We start from the raw sequence: 21,126 nt of genomic DNA, 5'->3' as shown, positions 1-21,126 counted from the left end.
ATCTCACAGTTTTCCCAGGCTTCACTGCTGTATGTTATCAAGGACAAAGGAGAGGCCAGAGCGAGTCAGTGCTTTCTAAGCATCTGTGTGCAAATTTCAAAGGTACCACAGGTCTGCCGAAATGCGCTGGCACACACAGGCAGCCCCCTGGTCACTAACGAGTTCCCACCTGTATCACTACTTTGGCAGCTGCATCGTCTCACCGAAAGTGATGCCTACAGAGTCAGACTTCGATAAGCACTCTTTCCCCTCCTCGAGAAGGTAGTGATAGGTGATTAAGAGTTTTTGTATTTCTTGTAATCTAGAGAATTATAAAACAAAATTTAATGTTTTCCATAATTCAGGCTGAAAATGATAAATCCAGAGGATGTTCTGCATTATTCACAACAAATGATATGAATGAGAAGCGGTACGTTCTTCAGACTTTTCATGTTGTAAGAGTAAGATGAAATAATGAATAGTAAAGCACTTTATAAAATGTACAATGCAGATGTAAGGTAGCAGATTCTTAATCACTTTCCCCAAGTTCATGGTTACTCTTCTGATACTTCTCAAAATGATGATATTTAGAGTTCTCTTTTATTAGAATATGACTTGAAACTTCTGTCCAGTCTCTGATACTGACATTCAATATCTAAAAAATGTCACCACCATGCTATGAAGAGATCTGACTGCCTCAGTAGGAACACAATTTACACACGTGAAGGTAATAAACAAGAACAAGCATTGCTTAACCATCTGAATTCGGCCCAGTGCTCCCAGATGCATGTCCAATACAGTGAAATAATGTATCAATGGCTAATTATAAATCAATAAATCTCTGCTATTCAATTAGTGAATAGGAAAAAAAGAAATGAAAAGAATTCTAATCTCTGTGCTGCCGAGGACTTGCACTACACACTTTGAATTACTGTTAGTGAACATATAGATTGAAAATGTTTTGGAAAAAAATAAGACAATAAAGATCACGTTAGAAAACTTTTAAGCTTTTTAACCCATTAATCCTATTTCTTGTAGTCCACACTAAAAAAATAATCAGCATCACAGCCACAAAAATGTTCAAGTATTTGTTGCAGCATGATTTATAATAGCCAAAAACTGGAAACATTTTAAATGTCCAACCATGGGAGCAGGTTAAATAAATTATTATGTAGCCAGATCATGAAATAGTATTCTACCATTAAAAATTACTACAGAAATTTAGCGTCTGGCCATGAAAAAGAAACTGCTATTGCCTGGCCCTCCTACAGTGAATAACTAGAAAACTGGACAAAGCATATAGAAAATGGTTTTCAAACGCTGGACAGCAAGCAGAAAGGACAGTGATTCCCAGGAGAAGAGCCCAGGATTGCACTGCTTTCTGCCTGGAGGCACTTTCTGGACTGTGGTTTGTCAATGTTTCATAAAGTTAAATATACACATATCCTTGGGCCAGTTCCACCCTAGAGAAATAAAAACATACACCCAGAAAAAGACTTTTACAAGAATGTTCACAGCAGCTTTTTTATAGTAGACAAAAACTGGAAGCAACCCAGCAAGATGATGGATAAACAAATTTCAGTACATTCATAAAGAGAAATACTACTCAGGAATAAAAGGAACAAACCATTAATACAAGGAACAAGACATAAATCTCACAGATACAATGCTCAGAGAAAGAAGCCAGACACCAGAAAGTATGATTCCATTTATAGGAAGTTATATAACAGGCAAAACTCATCTAAAGCAAAAAAAAATTCGGAACGGTGGTTCCTCTGGCCAGCAGGAGGGAGAGCTATTGGGAGGTGGCTGGGAAGGGCAGAGGGCAACCATCTGGGGTGATGGAAATGTTCTATGCCTTGATGAGGGAGTGGCTTATGCATGTGCCTGTATTTGTCAACACTAACCCAACTATATACTCAAGATCTGTGTATTTCACTCTATGTAAATTATATCTCAATAAATAGGAAAAACGAAAGAAAGCATTTATTATAGCACTGAATGTACTGTTTTAGCTCCACAAACATGGTGGGCTTTCTCATCTACGGGTCTTCCCCATGTTGCTTTCGCCTGCTGCATCCCTCCTCATTCCCTCCTCCCTTCTTTCTTTGGGGTGTTTCCCTGAACCTCTCAGCAGCCCTGCCTGTGTTCCCCACTCACCCCCAGCCCTGCATAACCCACACCCCCGTGCAGAGGCCATCGGCCTACTTGCTATTTCCCTACTAGGTCAGCAGCCCCTTGAGGGCCAAGGTCTGTCTTAAACTAACAGTGTAAGTGACACAGCTAATAACCAAAGTAGCTAAGGGACTAACCGTGTGTCATGTGCTCAGGGCCTAACCTGATCACTGTCTTGTTCATCAATGAATCCTGAGACCCCAGCACCCAACAGGCAGAAATCCCATGATTTGTTAAATATATAGTGTTCTCTGATATGACAGAATGGAGCAAAAAGCCATTTCTGGTTGTTAGAAATGCAGGTAATTTTTTTAAAAATGGTTTTCTTAGACTTTTGTATATTTTTTAAAATTTCTGCTATTATCATATATTGCTTCTACATCTGAATAAAGGAAGTTCTGTATAGAGAAAAGGTCCATTGAAGACATAAAAAGCAAAAGAGATATTCTGAGGTCTAGCTGAGGTATTCACAAGCCACTGTTTTTTAAAAATTCATGACAGCTTTCTTTTTAAAGATGGAAATATTACAATCCAAGTAGAAGCTAAGCCAACACATAAAAAGAAAAAAAAGCTATAATGGATTCCAAACTGCTCTGTAGTTTTCAAAGAAACATTTCTTCAGAAATTAAAACTTATCTTTTTTTTCAGCTTCCATACAAAAGGAAGAAATAATAATTTCAGAAAGGATTTGCCTTTTTTTTCCATAAATATACAAAAAGCTTTCTTTTTATGCCAAAACAGTTGGGGATATGAAAAGCATATTGTGACAGAATCCGGCAAAACTGTCCTCATTGATTTCCCCAAATCCTCCCCAGCCCCAATGCGAGAAGCCCTGTTGGGTGAGACACTAAAACCGAAAGAGGACTAAACTCTGCCAAATGGCAAAATAGTTATCCTGGACTGCTTGGCAACTCACCACCAATAACACAAAAATGAGAAAGCTCAAAAGTTAAAAAACAAAGCTCCCTCTGGCTCCTGAAGCCTGGCCTCGATTACTTTCACTTATTCAGCTCACTCGGTGGTAACATTGAATGGCTCTAAAGCACAATATGAGCTTCCTGGTGTGAATCCTATAGCTTTTCATCTCATCTAAAGAAAAGGGTGTGGCCCCTCAAAGAAAGATATGCAAAGCTACCAAGATTGAAGCAAGACACGTTCAGAAGTATGAAGCAGCAGGAGTTTTAAAACAGGCCTCAAATTCTTCACCCCTTCTCCCATTGACAGGTGGGGTTGGTCTACCTTTCCCAGCTTGAATCTCCACCAGCCTTAGTGACTGGGTGACCCACAGTGCACAGGGAAATTGGCTCTGTGTGACTCTGGAGGCCAGGTCTAAGAGGGGATGCAACTTCTGCCTCTTCCTCTGGGACCCTGGCGCTGGAGCCCTGAACTGCCCCAGACAAGCTGCCCTAAGGCGGCCATGTTGTGAGGAAGCACATGGGCCCGTTCAGAGAGACCACACACAGAAGCCCCAAGACCACACGAATGCAGAAGCCTGGCCAGCCTCTACCTGCCCCAGGGACCCCTCCCCTGAGCTGTCCCACCTCCAGTGCCCAAGGTCTGCAGCCTTAGACACACCCACTCAATGAATGACACACGTTTCCTGAAATCCTGACCCCACAGAAACCAGGAAAAGTATAACATGAATGTTGCTGTTTTAAGCCATAAAGTTTGGCAGCGATTTCTTACACAGCAATAGATAACCAGAAGAGAAGCTGTGTATGAAAAAATAAAATGAGATAATAAAAATATGAAAATAAAACAAAGATGTATTTCTGAGACTAGCAGCTTCACAGAGAACATTACAAAAAAGATAAAAATGTCTAAAGGGCAGGAATTTAGGGTGGCTTATTTCCAAATCACAATGAAGAGCTAGATTTCTCCCAATCTATTCATTTTGCCAAATAAATTCAAGAAAAACTTAATATTTGAAATTGGTTCAGGCCAGTAATTTTCTATTACTTTTAATGAAGTAATAGAAAACTGAAATGGAATCATTTTGAGTACATATTAATTATACAGTGAAAGTAATTTCTATCAGAGTCTTTCTGGGAGGGGTCTCTGCCTAACCTCTTTTAATGAACAGCCAAGATTCAGTTGTAATGAGAAGCTCTAATTTACGTGCAACTCTTGTTCTAAGTATCCTTAAAGATTTTGTCTCAAGAATGTGAAATTTGCTTGTTTTCTTATTGACCTTGTCAATGTGCTTAGCAAACACTTTATGTTTGGATGATACAATAATAAACTTCACCCAGTTCTGGTCAGTTTTTCAGAAATTTTGGGGAAAAAAACAACTGACATCCGAATTAATGAGGTTTTACAAAACCCAGCAAACAAGCAGCTCTTGTCTAAAGGTTTGCATAAAACAAAGGCTCTTCTGTGGTTATGTTCCCACAACAAAGTGCTACTTCCTAATTAAACCTACACATAAAATAAAGCACTGCTCCAAAAGGCAGCTTTATTTTCAATGCCATAGGAAACTTTCATTTTTTACAAAACAGATCCTATCTTCTAAAGGAACATTACACATTTTTTACTCACAAATCTGACCCTCCCTCCCGGTGAAGTTTTTGCCCCGCTTTAAATATCTTTAAAGGAAAATATAAAACATTGATTCGTTTTCCTGTTTGTTGGCCAAAAATGCATGTTAGGTAGCACCCAATTCTATCCGTCAGTGCTAAAGCACTAAGGAAGTGTCAGTTCTTTGCCCGATGCACAGGGGAGAGGACCCCCCTGTGCAGCCATGCAGGCAAGCAGAACACGAGGGAAGGGCTCGAATCCCAACACCCCCAAATCAGGAGGACACTGGAAGAGCTCTGGCCAGTCTCCCCATAAAATCATATCATAAAGGAAAGTAACTGGAGACCACGGACAATGAGACAGTGCAGCAGAGTGTAGAAGGAACTAGAAGTCCTGGTTTCCAATCCTGGCCTTAGCACATGGAGCTATACGACTCTGGGCAAGCCAGTGAACTGCTGGCTCTGTGCCTACAGTCTGTACTCCAGGATTGTTGGGGAGGGCAGGTGAAATAATACGGATGAGGAAAACAATGCAGAATAGTCTATAACCTATGCCTATGAACTGCTACATGTATACAAGGCAATAAACGTTTCTTTTTAGAGGGATACTCAAAACAAAACTAACCACAAATTTGTAATGTGAACCTCAAAAATGATTTGTATTCACTGTATTACTTCATTGGCATACATATGAGATCAACCTTTTTTCACTGAAAGCTCAGGTTATTACCCAAAACAGAAAACAACCAAAATGTCAGGTCTGGGAATTGTCAGGCAAATAATGGGCAAGCCATACAGAAGACAGTTCACGCGGCTTTAGAAATTAATGAGTTTGAGTTATATGAGGAAATGTTCATGCTATAAAGTAAATAAAACATCAGGACACAAACTTACATATCACATAATCTCTGAGGCACTGATGGAGACAGAGCACACGCTCCTGGGTCTCCGTGGGTCCTGGCCTTGAGCAAGCAACTTCAGCTCCCCAAGTCTCAGTGTGGTCATCTGCCACACGGGGTAGTAGAAGGAGCAAACTCACAGGGAGACTGTGAGGATTCAATGACATAATTCAGATCAAGTGCACGGCACAGTGTCTGCCCAGCAAGTGTGTAATCAACGACAGCACTGCTGTAGCATTATTAAGTACATGCAGTTGTCTGCAAATGACTAAATGTAAATAATGCCAAGATATCATTAGTGGCTGTTTCCGAATGAAGAGATTTTAAGTTCTTCTGCCTCTTTGCACTTGTCTGCACCTTCTGATTTTTCTATGACGACCCATCTTACTTTCCTAATCGGAGAAAAACAGAATTATTGATATGAATGTATTTTCTCAAAATCTGCATAATTGCACATCTTAGTCAATCCTGTCAGCTACCTCTAATTAGATTACATGATATTAAGGTCTTGTTTAGATCTTCGTGAATGTAAAGTAATTTGTGGATTATAAATGTGATAGAGGGAAGAAAAACTCATGTGAGATTTGCTAGGTGCTCCATACCCTTCAGTCTTAATGTCTTCACACTCTACTTTGTAAATATACTGAAGTGTATCACCCTGCCACACTCTGTGCATCTCCACCACACCACACAAGCAAAAGGTAACAGTAAACAAATCCACCCACACATAAATAGAACTGCTGCTGCGTCTCCTCCACCGCTGTCCTCGGGGTCCCAGTACCAAGGCAGCACCCTCAGGCAGTCTGTCAGCTGAGAGCCAAGGACGCCCAGTCTGTGATGGTGAATTCTAAAATTTGCATTTTCATTCCAAAGTTAACCTAAAAAACTTAATATAAGCATATTCAAGATGTAGCCGACCACCATCAGAACAAAATCCTGCCCCCCACCCCATGTCAAAGGCTGCTGGGCTCTGTGTTTCTGTCAGTGTACTGGTGCAAGTGACCACCTACTGAGATGGGATGACAGTATTTGTGCTGGTTGCTAAGCAACCGTCAGCTCACCTTTTGGTACTCCAGGTCCTGGGGCTGGGCCAGGACTCTGCAGACTGTTGCTCTGTGGTAGCCACACCAGGGATGCGAGGGACACCAGGACAACAGCGGCAACAGCGGGAGGCTGGAGGGCTGGAGGAGGGGGCGGGACTGCTCCTCTGTTTACGTGCAGCTCCTGCCAGCACTGCCCTGGCTGCAGCAGCTGACTACAGTCTCCAGCTTTCCAAGACTCCCCAGGAGCTGCTCCAACCCCCTCTAACAGGAACTCTCCTACAAGGTTCCAGGTGTGAATAACTCCACCCTCCTCCCTGGGCTCCTCCTCAGCCATTCCTGTCCCTGAGTCACCTTCTGCTCCCTCTTCCAGTTCTCCTATTGAACCAATCCTCATCCTAAACATGTCCCTTCAAATGACTGGTGTGGTTTCCATTCCCCTGATTGGACCCTGGCTGATAGATACAGTGTGCATTTCCCAGCATATTAATTTTTGTAATTGTCGTAAAATATATGCAACATACAAATTACCACTTTAGCCATGTTTAAGTATACAATTCAGTGGCATCAAGTATATTCCCATTATTGTGCAATCATCACCACCATCCAGCTCTAGAACTATTCCATCTTCCCAAATTAAAACTCTGTACCCATTAAACAATAACTCCCCATTCTCTCTCCCCCCGGCCCCTGGAGACCACCGCTCTACTTTCCATCTCTACATGTAAGTGGAATCATACAGTATTTCTTCTTTTGTGTCTGGCTTATTTCACTTAGCATAATGTTTTCAGGGTACGAACATGCGTCAAAATTTCATTCCTTTTTAAGGTTGAGTAATATTCTATTGTGTGTATTAATATATACCACATTTTGTTTATCCATTCACCTGTTGATGGACATCTGGGTTGTTTCCACCTTTTGGTTACTGTGAATAATGCTGCTATGAACACTGGTGTACAAGTACCTGTTTCAGCTACTACTTTCATTTCTTTTGTGTATATACCTAGTAGTGGAATATCTGGAACATACGGTAATTCTATGCTTAACATTTGGAGGAATCATCACACTGTTTCCACAGCACTGCACCATTTTGCGTTCCCACCAACAGTGCACAAGGGTCCCAATTTCTCCACATCCTCATCAACACTTGTTATTTTCCATTTCTTTTATTATCACCTTCCTAATGAGTGTGACAGGTATGTTACTGTAGTTTTGACTTACATTTCCCTATTGATTAATGATGTTCAACAACTTTCCATCTGACCAGTGTATTAACTTTTAACATAGTGTTTCTCAAACTGGAAACTTGTGTTCTTCCACTGTGAAATGCTACCATAGGGAATAACTTATGATATAATTAGTAGGGACTACAAAAATTTTGGCAATCATAAAATTCAAGATCCATGAAATGTGTGTGCTCAGTCTCTCAGAGTGATTTATCTTAAATTTTAAGTCACCAGAAAAGATCACTGACTTGGTTCAGCGGTAGTGCTAAAGTATGAGCTCCTAAATCACTTGACAGTGAGCAGTATTTTATTAACGGAGACCACTACACATATGTCAGTTTTACATTTGTTAAAGTTGAAGTGTAACCTTTACTTTTCTTAAAACAAAAATACCACACACATTCAATTCCCTTGGATTTTTTAAAAGTAAGATTTGCTAAATGTCTAACGGTGTAGCTTCTAACATATCCTGAATCAATAAAAGAAATGAATAGCAGGCCTTATTTTAAAGAAACAAAGAAATAAATCTAGTCATTCCTCTTGTAATATGTTACTAAAACAAAAACCGTAGTTAAACCTTATTGCAAATCATACATTTATAGACTTCCTGATAACACTACTCTTCATCTTTTCCTTAATTTATCTTCCAGATAACCAAACATTATACATAGAAGCTAAAAGTGCTGTAATTTCAACAGCTGCCATCAATTAGAGAATCAAGATCAATGTTCTTAGCATTTGCCAACACAGAACATAGGTAATTTGATCATAAAACCTCAGGAGCTGACATATTTATTAAGTTACATGAACACATTTACGACATTAAGTTTTACAGCTCCTGGTAATATTAAGGTCTACCTATGATCTTACTACAGAAATCTATATTTTAGAGATTTTTTATTATTATAGGACTGAAATGCGGCAGTCAAAAGGTTGTTGTTGTTCATTGTCATCTTTGTCAGCATGTGAATAAGGAAAGAGGAGGAGGGAGTTAACAAGGTATTGACCCACTGCAGAGCGCCCGAACCGCGCCCGCATCTGGGTGCAGTAGTGAACCAGACAGCCCTCGATAGACACCACCAGGGAAAGGAGAGGAAGAGAGAGAAGAGGAGAAGAGGACGGCTGTGGTCCCTGCCCTCATGGACTGTACGACCTAGAAATTAACCAGCAGCTGGCCAATCACTGGCTTGAGAGGGAAACAAGCCGATTCTGGCAATAGAGAAAAGTCATCAGCAGGTGTAGCCAAGCTCTAGATCTGAGTGCCAGCGAGACCTAAGAGACAAGAGGGAGCTGTGGGGGGGGGGGGGGGCGGAGGAAAACGAGGGAGAGATCTGGCTGTCAACACCCAGACAGAACTCAAATTTAGCACCACTGCCAGTGGGACAACCAGCCCTGGGGTGCCTGCTGGTGCGAGGCCACACGGAGTAGCTGGGGTCGCCGAAGATGTGCTCTTGCCAAAAATCTCTGACTGGAGTTTAATCAGGTCTCTAGAGCTGAATTTAGTTTATAGGAAATAGAAGGCACATGTTGAATAAAACCACCATGAAACAATCTGACAAATCCAGAATGTGGGACAATCTACAAGACAACTGGCCTCGTCTATTCGGAAATTCAACATCATTCAAAGGAAAAAAGTGGAGCCAGGCATGGTGACAGACACCTGTCATCCCAGCCACTCTGGAGGGTGAGGCAGGAGGATCGCTTGAGCCCAGGAGTTCGAGGCTGCAGTGTGCTAGGAATAGCCACTGCACTCCAGCCTGGGTGACAGAGCCAAACTTCATCTTTAAAAAAACAAAAAAAAGGAGAGAGCAATTCCGATTAGAAGAGATTCAAGAAGCACGACAATCAAATGCAATGAGTAATCCTTATTGGATCCTGGTTTGTAAAAAAAAAAAAAAACTATAAAAGACACTGAAGGAAAAATTGGAAAAATTGGATATGGGTGGTAAAACTGATAGGAAATTACTGTTAATTCTATCAAGGGGACTAATGGTGTGGTGTCTATTCAGAACAGATGTCTTTATTTTTTGAAGACACAAACTGAAGTGTGGGTAAAATGTTGTGATGACTGCAATCCACTTGAAACAAACACGGCCCAATGCTCGAAAATCCCTGAATGTCAGGGGCGGGTGTATCTGTGTTTACTACATACGCTCTCTACATATTCAACAGTGTTCAGAATAAAAAAGGCTTAGTAAAGAAATAAATCTGAGAAAGGTTTGCTCCATTACGGGTGTAATTAATGTACTCTTTTAAAAAAGTCTGAGAGCATAGCAGAAATTTAATACTGTGTAAAAGGTAAAGAAATTTCAGGGTACTCATTATTTTAAGTTATCTTATTTAAGAGGCCTACCTCAAAACACTAGAAATTACTCAAAAAGGTCAGTAACTATGTGTCCATGCTTGTTTTTACAATATGCCTTAAAGATCTAAAACCGATGTTCCCTTCTGGAATTCCTCAAGCTGACTCCAACCAACCTGGAGCAGAAGGTGTCCCCGCAGGATGAAGGCAAGCGCGACAAATTTCAAGACAAAGGAGAGCCTAACATGGGCTTGAAATCTATAATAAAATGTGCAGTTCAGTTCTTAATTTGGCCAAACTCATATGACATCACAGTCCTAATAATGAACATGGTTATACCTTTTCCCTTAGAAAAAGGAAAATAAATTGGAAAGGTGACGGGAAAACAAAAATCACCCACAGAACCTTTCTTACCACTCAGATAAAAACAAACGTCAGGGCAAAAACAAAAACAAAAAACACTCTTTCCTCTTTTTCTTTAGGGAAATTTGAAAGTATTAAAGAGTGTCATATGAATTCAAGTCTTACCTCTGAAAGCTGTCAAAGTGTTATTTTACTTCCATAATACTGTGAACCTAAGCTTGGAACATGTCCCCTGAGTTTCACCTTGTGCCACCTTACTCTCTGTAATCATTACAGATCCAATGTTCTTTGTACATGAATACACACAGAACTGCCTTATCTTCTACTTAAAATCCTGCACATTTAAAATACTATCACTTATTCAAAGAATTCTGAATATTTGTCATTAAATCTCCAAAATTCCTATTTCCATCCTACAATTCACATTTCAACTACTTGTCTCTTTCAACTGATCTAAATATTTTACATGAGATTTATGAGTTCTAACACAAATGAAACTGAATGGAAATAAAGTCATGCAATGGCCTTTCTGGAGAACTCAGATCAGAAATTTTGATAACAGTTCCAAAATACCCGCCATCCCCTTTCCACCCCTCTCACTCAGACCCGACCCCTTCCTTCCCTTTCCCTTATGCAGAAAAAATGGGGCAACCAGGGCTCGTGTCATATTTCTCTCCATTCCCCTATGTGACCGTGGAGCAAGGTAAGAGGATGCAGGTGTGGTTGGAGCCACTTACACCTCGCCTTTCCCAACTCACGCTGAAGGCCCTGCACACATTAGTACTGGGCAACTCCAGCTTACACATGGCCCAGACAGACAGCATTGGGCAGAGCTGAGACATAGTCAAGAAGTTTAACATTGTCCCCTTTTGTTTCCTAGCCTTACATGATAACTTTGCACAATGATAATAGCAAGACTAAGCTCAAAAAGTAGGAACGGCATGTGTGGGCGTCCAGCACACAGCCTTCTGTAGTGTCCTGAATGGATGAGTGTGCCCTGTTGACACAGCTTCAAAGAAGAACAACCACACAGAAGCAACTTCACCCATCTCCAAGACACCTGGGAATGATAAACGTGACAAGAATGGCAGCATGGACTACTTCTGTATACCTCTTGATCCACCGGGTGGAAAACAGCGAGACCAAAAGGTAGACATGTTAAGAAACAAGCCAGACTTTCCCCAAACTCTACAGTTCAGCAACCCACAAACACTCTTCAACCATTCTGGCCTCACCCACCTGTCTTAAGTCCAGAGTGATTGTGACCCAGTGGAACTCTCTCCCGTTTTGAATGCTGGGACTTTGCCACCAGTTATTGGTGCCATCGATCGCATTTGATATTGGGTGCCGTTCTGTTAAAAGAGAATAAAAACATGCATTCCTCTCAGTTCTTGCTTTAAGTTTTTTAACTTCTAAACCATAATGCTAGCGGAAACGAAGAGTAGTGAAGGTGAGCACATGGCGTCCTAGTAGAAGTCTTGGTCATCCCTGCAGAAGGTGCGCATTCCCACGGGCGCTCAGAGTGGAGGGAGCGACACTTGCCTCTGGGGTTCACGCTGCTGCCGTCACAGATCCTGCACTGCGGGTTCCGAACGGGCCGACCCGGCACATGCTCCACGAGTTTGCAGAACATCTCAGGCCCCTTCTCGCCGCAGGTGGCGTTGGTGCTGATGTGGGCATTGCTGGCGAGATTGAGAATGGCAGGAAACAGGCCTGAAGGACAAAATTCAGCAAATCAGCAGAGCCACCCGAAAGCAGCAGAATGAGACTGCCCCACCCCGCATGGCAGGTGAATCCAAAGGAGATGCGCTACGTGAGAGAAGCCTTGCACAAAAGCAAGACACGGAGCATGGCTTCATTTACAGGAAATTCTAGGACAAGCAAAACTCATCTATGAGAAAAACCCAGAACACTGGCTGCAGGCGACGGGGACTGATGACGAGGGGACACAAGGGGCCTTTCTGGGGTGATATGTTCTATATCTTCATAAAGGTTTGGGTTTCACAGGCAGATGCAGTTGTGAAAAATCACAGAATGAGTATGCCTAAGATTTGGGTAGATATGTATATTTTAGTATATGTACATTTTACCTCAAAAAAAAGTCAAACAAATATTAATGTACATGTGGAAATATTTAGGAGTGAAGTGTACTTATGTCTTCAAGTCATTTTGAAATGAGTCAAAAAATAAGCAGGCTCAGTGGAGGGACAGAGATGGATACATCGGTAGAGGGTTGAAAGAGAAAGTTGAGTGTTAATTGTAGAATGTAGGTGGGAGTTGAGGCATTCACTGCACTTTTCTGATTGAAAATTTTTACAGTAAAATGTTGGGGAAAACAGGCTTAAGACAAGTTTCAAATGATCCAATGCACACATTTACCAATGAAATTCAAACACCTTTCGCTTGAAGGAAGGGTGTCTATCCTGTCCTCATTTCGTGCCTGCTGCCTTTGGCAGTATTTACAAGGTCTTCTCCCTAACTACCTAGGGTCTTTTTCCTCTCTCCTCTCTTTCGTTACTGCCTGTTTTCTTTGGTGAATAAAACTTTAGAACACAAAGATCCAGTTTTCAAATTTCTCTTCCGTTCGGTCGGGATTAATCTTTGCCTTTGTGGAATCCCTTTGTCTCACCTGATTTTATCTTTAAGCATTTGGGATCAGTACCAGATCCAAACTATTCAAAAAACAATTTCTGGATGACTGTGAGAAAAGTATCTCCATGAGGTTCTTTAGAGATTTAACTTTATCTTGGTAAAAGAGGACAATGGCAGTGAAGATTCTATGAAGATCTAGAAATGATGGTGCATGTGATGTTGAAGAGACATCCTACGTGAATGGACGTTGTGAACTGACAGAGTGTTGGGAGGGTCTTACCGTAGTGGGGTTTCTCTAACTTACTACAAGCTGATCTTCAAGGATCACAGAATAAAAATCTTTTGTTTGTAAAGAACACGTAGCAATACCACTTCTGAAATGTTTATTTTCCAGTGAAACTTGAAATGGCACAGTATAATTTCACTATTATAGAAGGAATTCATGTTTTTGATTTTTATTTTTTAGGTAGTGCCTAATATGTTCAATGACATTTTCTATCATAATTGTTTTAATAATTTAAATTATAAAACAAAAATGGTTACTTTTGTAAGATTTGCTACAATAAAAACTTACCATGCGCCTATTAAAAAAATTTATTAGGTAGTCTTTCAAACACTTCTCACATAAGAGAACTACCTATTAGTAGTTTTATCCTAATAGAAGGGCCCTATTCAAGTCAATAGGCCCTTAGCCTCTCACTAAAATAGTTATTTAATACTTGTATTCTAGAGTATTATTCTTAATTTTGAAACATAACAGACTTATATACTATATTTAATATATTTATTTTCATTTTTAACTTAAAGGTGGTTATTTTTATAATATTCCTTTAAAGGGACTTCTTAATTTAAAAGGAGTAAAGAATGCATCATGTGGAATGAGATGAATCACTACATTCAATCATGTAGCTCCTCAAATTGTTATTTTTAATCAACCAGTATTTAGACACTTACATTTTATGTAACATTGTAGCTCCTAAAGTGACATGTAAACTCTTAGGCAAGGTGCTTACCTGAAGCAGGAGCCGATCTTTATTCTCTTTGATACTGAGACAAATAATAATTTTCTCCATCCTTTATGACCATAATATTCTAGCATTCTGGTTCAAATTTGTCTTATGAGCAAATAATTTAAAATACTGTATGCTTTTAAGCCATGCGCTTTATTCAAACAGCATTAAAATGACATTTTCTGGTTCAAAATCACATATATGCATTTAAATTTGCAGTATAATCAGCTCTATCCATTCCCTTCACACACATGAGTCAAGCGAGTCAAGCAAGGAAAAGGAACCAAGGTTACAAGGGCTGATTTAACAATGCGATGCTCTATCAACAACAAATATCTTTACCAGTTAACTTAACAAATGTTCCCACTTCCCACTTTCTTTTTAAGCCCCCCCACCCCCAGTTAGTTCCTGGACATCAAGAGAACTCCCCACTCCCTGCCCAGAGCTCCCTCCCAGTCCAGGGAGCTGGGGGGGAGGCTGTTATTGGGGGAAGATTAGGGAGGGGAGGGAGCCGGGGGTCATGGGGGCACCACATCCACCCCCTCTATGCTGGAGTCTCTGCCCTGAGCCACTGAGAAAACGCAGCTCAAGCCTCATGAACACAAACTTAACATCTTTTTGGTGAATAATATCTCAATCGTAGTAACCAGCATCAGGTAGTTCCTTGTACTAGATAGGTTTTAAAGAACTTCCATTTTTCCTTATCTTGTTGGTCTTCTAAGTATACTTTCACTAAAAAGAAAGATAAATTGCTTTGTTAGCATGGCCATGCCAAAAAAAAAAAAAAAAACAACTTTAAATATTTAATTTTGTAAAAATATCCAGGTTGTCTTTCACTAACACTAAATCTTCCTTCTCACATAAGCTAGTATTTGGGGGAAAATTCTTCCCTAAAATGTATGTCTTACGTATTACATGTATGCACTCTTCACAGTTACAGAGCAATTACTATTCCTTGCTGTGCAGGACTGCAACTGTCAGAAGATGAAAGAAAGCTGGGAATACGTACTAGAGCAAGCATGTTTTAAAAAGAATTTTTTAAAAAGTTCCCCAGGTTGCTGAAGCGTTTCAAAGACGACTGAAATATTTCAATAAAAGGAAACTACATGAGCATCAATCAAGCAGGAGGAGGGATAGGAAATCAAACAGTGAGAAAAGGCATTAGGATCAAGACCCAGCCAAGAAGAAAAGCTGGATTTTACACATAAAAATCAAAGGCAGAACGGGCGCTGTAACAACACATACGTGTGCTACATAGTTTTCCCGTTACTTAGTCACACCCGTTATAAATTAGACTGCAGTTTTGTCGAGAGACTTTTAGTTTAGTTACTGTTACCATAATACTAATTTGTACCTTTTCTCCCCACTCAGGACACACAAGGGAATCATTCCTCTATCCGTGGATTTAACCAGCAGCTTTTACAACTCCGAACTCCATCGAGCATGAAATAAATTCCTTCTCATTCACCAGGAGTTTTTGTTTTTAAGCCCCTTTCCTCACATCCTGAGTACACTTGGCCTTCTTAAATGCATTTCATGACCGTGTTAATCTCCTGGAAAGTTCCCTTATTAATATTAGGTGAAAAATCACCGCCAAGCTGACAGACAATGCTACTGCATGTAATTACCACAGTGTTCATCTTAGACACTTCCAGGTAGTTTAATAATTCATTTTTAGAGGTTCCTGGGTTTTTTCCTAGCAGAATATATTTTCCACATCTTAAAAATGAAATATCTAAAATTTTAGCTAAGCCTGAGGCTTATTACAACTTCTTCAATATTTTTCAAATGATTCAGAGGCAATAGTTCACAGTCTTAACTCATTTGTGTGTAAGAAAAGTGTGAGGGTTTTTTTTTTTCCATTTCAAAAAACAAAAAAGTTTTTGAGTTCTAACAAATGTTATGTTTGCCTAATCTATGCTTGAAATCAGTGTGATATTCTGAAAAGAAAATGATTTGCCACTCTTGCTAGATGATCTGGAGTAATAATTTTAGATCATTTTTCCTGGAGTGAAATAAAAGAATATGAATATTTTATGGTTGAATAATCAAGGTGGCTTCTAGTATCAGGAGTTTTTATTTCAAAAAACAATCAAAGCTGCCTGTTCAATCCATGGAGAAATTTGGAAAATACGAATTTAAGTCTCTGAATTGAGAAATTAGTGAGTTTTAAAAACATTCAAATCCATTTTGTTCTCCATTTACTCAACTCTTACTTCCCTGCTCTTACCTATTCATCCAACTAAACATCTATAAATTGATTAGAGAAGTTTGCTATTACAAAGAAGATACCTGTTTCTCAGTCCTGTCTCTGAAACAGGCTAGTTGCCTGACAGAACAATAAAAACAGCACCTCCAACAACTACTCTGAGCATTACTTAGTGAAAAATCCTGGAAGCATTTAATAATGTTCCAGGATAATAATATCAAGGTAGTCTAATAACATAGTATTCCAGGTTAATATTAAGGTATTCTAATGACATGAATCTTAGGAGGATGCGTGAATTCCTATTCAGTAGCATATCCATGACTTACACATATGAGTCAGAAAAAGCAGGTGAGAATGTTTGATTAAGCCCAAGAAACTGTAATGAGAACCTCTCAGATGAATGACCGAGCTCTTGCTGACCCCAGTGCTCTTACAATCAAGAGGGAAAGAGAGACATCTCTCACAGATATTAATAAGTATAATATTAAAAATGCAGCAATATTTTAAAATAGGTTCGAGGAGAGATTCTTCAGCAAGACAACCAGTCAGGCGTGGTCCCGGCAGAAATGTAAGGGCATGCGCTCGGGCAGGGCAGGTCTAAAATCCTCGAATGGGTCCTCCGAGTGCTCTTTAGGTCAATTTCAATTTCCTTTCCCTTTGCACTTTTCACATATCCATTCACGCTCTACTCATCCTTCAAGCCCAGATCTTTCCCGAATCCCAGGCTAATGTCAATGTCCTTCCTTTGTCCTACCTCAAGTCAGAATGCCTCAGCACTGCACTTAGCATTCCCGCAGGGATCACTAACTCACTGCCCGGGCCCTCCCTGATTCTTCTCAGCTACTATCGTCCAAAAGACAAAACCAAAAAGGGCCCTAGATCAGCATCTGGCCCATGTGAGTGCCCAAAAATGCCTGAATGAAAGAATGAACAGATGAAGGAAGGAGCTTTCTCTTGCTCATGGGTTGCTCACAAGTGCACAGAACCCAGAGTCTGAGATAGGGACCTCCACCCTGAAGCCACCATCAACTAACTAGTAATAACTCCGTCTTTGGCAAGTCACCTTCTTAGCCTCTATTTCCTCAACTATTAAGTGAGTACCTCTATGGGTCCTTTTTTCTGAGACACTGTGATTCTAGAATTTTACTTTTATAGACTACCAGGTAAATTTGCCCACCATCGTCTCTCTGCACTGTTTGAAAATTGAAGTAAGAAAACCTTTTCTCGGCCGGGCACGGTGGCTCACCCCTGTAATCCTAGCACTCTGGGAGGCCGAGGTGGGCAGATTGTTTGAGCTCAGGAGTTCGAGACCAGCCTGAGCAAGAGTGAGACCCCGTCTCTACTAAAAATAGAAAGAAATTATTTAGCCAACTAAAAATACATAGAAAAAATTAGCCGGGCATGGTGGCGCATGCCTGTAGTCCCAGCTACTCAGGAGGCTGAGGTAGGAGGATCGCTTGAGCCCAGGAGTTTGAGGTTGCTGTGAGCTAGGCTGACGCCACGGCACTCTAGTCCGGGCAACAGAGTGAGACTCTGTCTCAAAAAAAAAAAAAAAAAAAAACGAAAAAGAAAACCTTTTCTCCATTCAATGTGCAGAACAGTAATGAAAGGTAATTTGGTCATTCTTTGATCTTCTTGGATAAAAGAACCAAATAGAAACACAAAGCAAAATTATTATTCTTTGCTTCTTTGAGCTTCACATTGAACTTGACCGTTTCATTTAATTAAAAAAAAAAGTCCTTATAATGTCCTGTATTCTCTTGAGAAAGATGACAAAAATGTCATGAGCGAGAGATTTGGTAGAAGTAACAAGTCCTGGTTGAAGGAGCTCAGGTAAAATTCAATTTTATTAAGGCTTCAAGTCTATCACTTCATAGTCAAACTTCTAACTGTTAAGAATCCGAGTTTATCACTAACTTTCAGCATAGAATTGGATGAATGGGTGTGGAGCACAGGCAGGACAGTCACTCTTCAGAAGGCCCACCTTAAGAGGCGCTGGAAGAGAAGCAGATGACGTTTCTCAGAATGAAACCCACGGGGTGCGGTGAGGAGGTTTTGCTTCCAGCCAGACCTATGGCCCCAGCTCTTCCTTCCTCTCAACTGCTCCCCAGGAAGCGTGTAAGCCTACAGCATGGGGAATTATTTCAAAACAGTAAGTTCTATCTCCTATGGCATATTCAGTGTCTGACCTGTCTGTGTCCAGGCTTAAAATGGAAATGTTAGTTCTAATAATGTGTTTTACATCAACTCTGTTGGAATCCAAACTCTACTAGAATCACAGCGCCTATGAAAGCAGACACTGGTAGGGAGTCAGAGCACAGGCTTTGGGGTCAGCCAGCCCTGGGTTGGAATCTCAGGTCTGCTAGTGTGGCCTTGGCTGGGGGACTTTACCTCGCAATGGCCTCATCTGAGCAACGAGAAGCACAGTACCTAGGTATTTTTGTGAGCAATAAATGACATAATGTGGGTAAAGGGCTTCATACAATGTACTATGGCCTCAATAAATAGCTGCTGTTATTATTTTTGTATTATCAGTGGATATCACTAATATAAATTTTCTCAAGTATTCGTGGTTATAGTTCATATATTTGAATCTTGGATTCTCTAATCAAGTTTTAGATGAAGTAGTGGGTTTGCATTTAGGATCCACTGAGTATGAAAAGCACCTACCTGGAAAGAGAAGAAACACACTCAGCCCAGAGGGACGTGCACCCTGAGAGTGCCACGGAGGAGGGGCAGACCTCAGCGCCGTGCAGGGCTCTCCCAGTCATCGCGCACCATGCACGTAGGATGCTGTAAACGTATTTTTTATGCATTTACAGACACTCTGAGAATAGGACCACCAGCTTTCCCAAAGGGGTCCATTGATATCAAAAAGGTCAAGACCCCTGGTAGGGAAGGTGCTTCGGCTGAAGTGCTATGAACAGGAGGCAATGGGAGGGGAAGAAGTCAAGCAGGTGGCAGAGGTGACGGTGCTAGTCTCCCTTCCCCACCTCCTCCTCCAGGTACCTCTGCACCTCTGGACAAAGGCAGCCAGGAGGCCCCCGGCCTTCTGCCCCAGGAGAACTGTGAAGGTGAGTGAGAGGCCAAGCCAAGGCTCAGGGGAAGTCCCCAGCGAGCTGACCAGGAGGCCCTGCGGCAGCAGCTGCCTCCAGCTCAGGGGCACTGAGTGCCAGACCCAGGTCCTCAATGCACCCAGCCCATCTGGGAGAGAAGACGAGATACCGTGAGGAAACTGCTTAAAATTGTTGTAATATCCTGAGCCCCTCCCTCCAGGGAACACAATCACCCTCCTAAAATGTGCATTTGATGTTGCAGCACATTTTCAGGGGCACACTCTCTGTGCATGCCGAGGACTACGGGCACCTAGTTAAGGGGTGAGGGGTGGAGATGGCAGCTTGTCCATTGAAATTACTCACAGCACATCCTCTTCAGGTTCAGGAGGCTATTTAAAAGCTGTGGCAGAATTCATCTTTACTCAAATTCCTTTTTCCAGAAAACAATACAAATACACTGGTGAATTATAAAGGAGGTATGTTTATAAATTAAGCATAAACGAAACTGTTTTCCCACAACATGCGCTCCTGATACTGCATGTCTTCACTTCTGATGGATTGACAACTGACAGTGGCTTTTTACAAGAAGTTATTCCTCTGTTCCCTTCCCATGAGAAACCTGCCACCAGATAGTCTGTCCTAACAGGAGTACCCTACTTAAAGAAAATCTGTTTCAAGCTATTTGTTATAAATTAAAAGTATTTTACTCACTACTAGGCCGGGCGCGGTGGCTCATGCCTGTAATCCTAGCAGTCTGGGAGGCCGAGGCGGGTGGATGGCTCAAGGTCAGGAGTTCAAGACCAGCCTGAGCAAGAGCGAGACCCCGTCTCTACTAAAAAAAAATAGAAAGAAATTATCTGGCCAGCTAAAATATATATAGCAAAAATTAGCCGGGCATGGTGGCACATGCCTGTAGTCCCAGCTACTCGGGAGGCTGAGGCAGGAGGATCGCTTAAGCCCAGGAGTTTGAGGTTGCTGTGAGCTAGGCTGACGCCACGGCACTCACTCTAGCCCGGGCAACAAAGCGAGACTCTGTCTCAAAAAAAAAAAAAGTATTTTACTCACTACTAAATGAACTTGTTTGGTATATCAAAGACCAGTATTCTTGGAATGTGTAAATACTAAAACATCAAAGCTAAGACTTAAATATGTGAAATACATAAAAGTCTTGCTTGCTTAATGTAAAACAGGGCTTTCACATCCAACGAGAATTATTCAAAATTACCAGTTAGTTATTTTATTACTCAAAGAAAGAAATATCTAACACTTGGGAACGTTTTCTTAAATGAAGGTGACCTGAGTCACCTACAGGCATGGGTCCCTTTCAGCGAGAGACAGAGACACTAAGGAGAGATTGGCTCCCCTACCACTTCCCCCTCCCTCGAAAGCAAATACCTCGTTTTTGGAGTAAACCAATTTAATCATTGATGGCAGTTAGTAAAAGGAAAGCTTTAAGATATTCTAGAGATTCCACTGGGCAAGCACCAGTGCTCTTTCCAGCACAGTACCAAGAAAATGGGGCGGGGGGTGGGGGGGAGACATAAAAAGAAGGAGGAAGGGGGAGAAAGAGGAAGGAAGGAAGGAGGGAGGGAAGGAAGGGAGGGAGGGAAGGAAGGGAGGGAGAAAGAAAGAAAAAGAAGAAAAGAAAGAAAGAAAGAGAGAGAGAGAGAGAGAAAGAAAGAAAGAGAGAGAGAGAGAGAGAGAGAGAGAAAGAAAGAAGGGAGGGAGGGAGGGAAGGAAGGAAGGAAAGAAAAAAAGA

The 21,126-nt window shown here is 41.1% G+C and overlaps 1 protein-coding gene across 1 annotated transcript in view; it reads right to left on the bottom strand.

The window, feature by feature from the left end:
- Nucleotides 1-14,165, bottom strand: part of LAMA1 (laminin subunit alpha 1) — a 117,859-nt gene extending 103,694 nt beyond the window's left edge. Inside the window, exons 1-4 of the mRNA XM_045527610.1 lie at nt 14,106-14,165; nt 13,667-13,673; nt 12,043-12,213; nt 11,740-11,852 (exon numbers count right to left, since the gene is read on the bottom strand). Coding sequence (XP_045383566.1) covers nt 11,740-11,852; nt 12,043-12,213; nt 13,667-13,673; nt 14,106-14,165 — 351 coding nt within the window. The remainder of the gene's footprint in view (nt 1-11,739; nt 11,853-12,042; nt 12,214-13,666; nt 13,674-14,105) is intronic.
- Nucleotides 14,166-21,126: the final 6,961 nt, after the last annotated feature.

Source organism: Lemur catta, chromosome 16, assembly GCF_020740605.2.
Source record: "Lemur catta isolate mLemCat1 chromosome 16, mLemCat1.pri, whole genome shotgun sequence".
NCBI lineage: Eukaryota > Metazoa > Chordata > Mammalia > Primates > Lemuridae > Lemur > Lemur catta.
The sequence above is the reverse complement of the archived record's forward strand: the minus strand, read 5'-3'. Positions and strand labels throughout refer to the sequence as shown.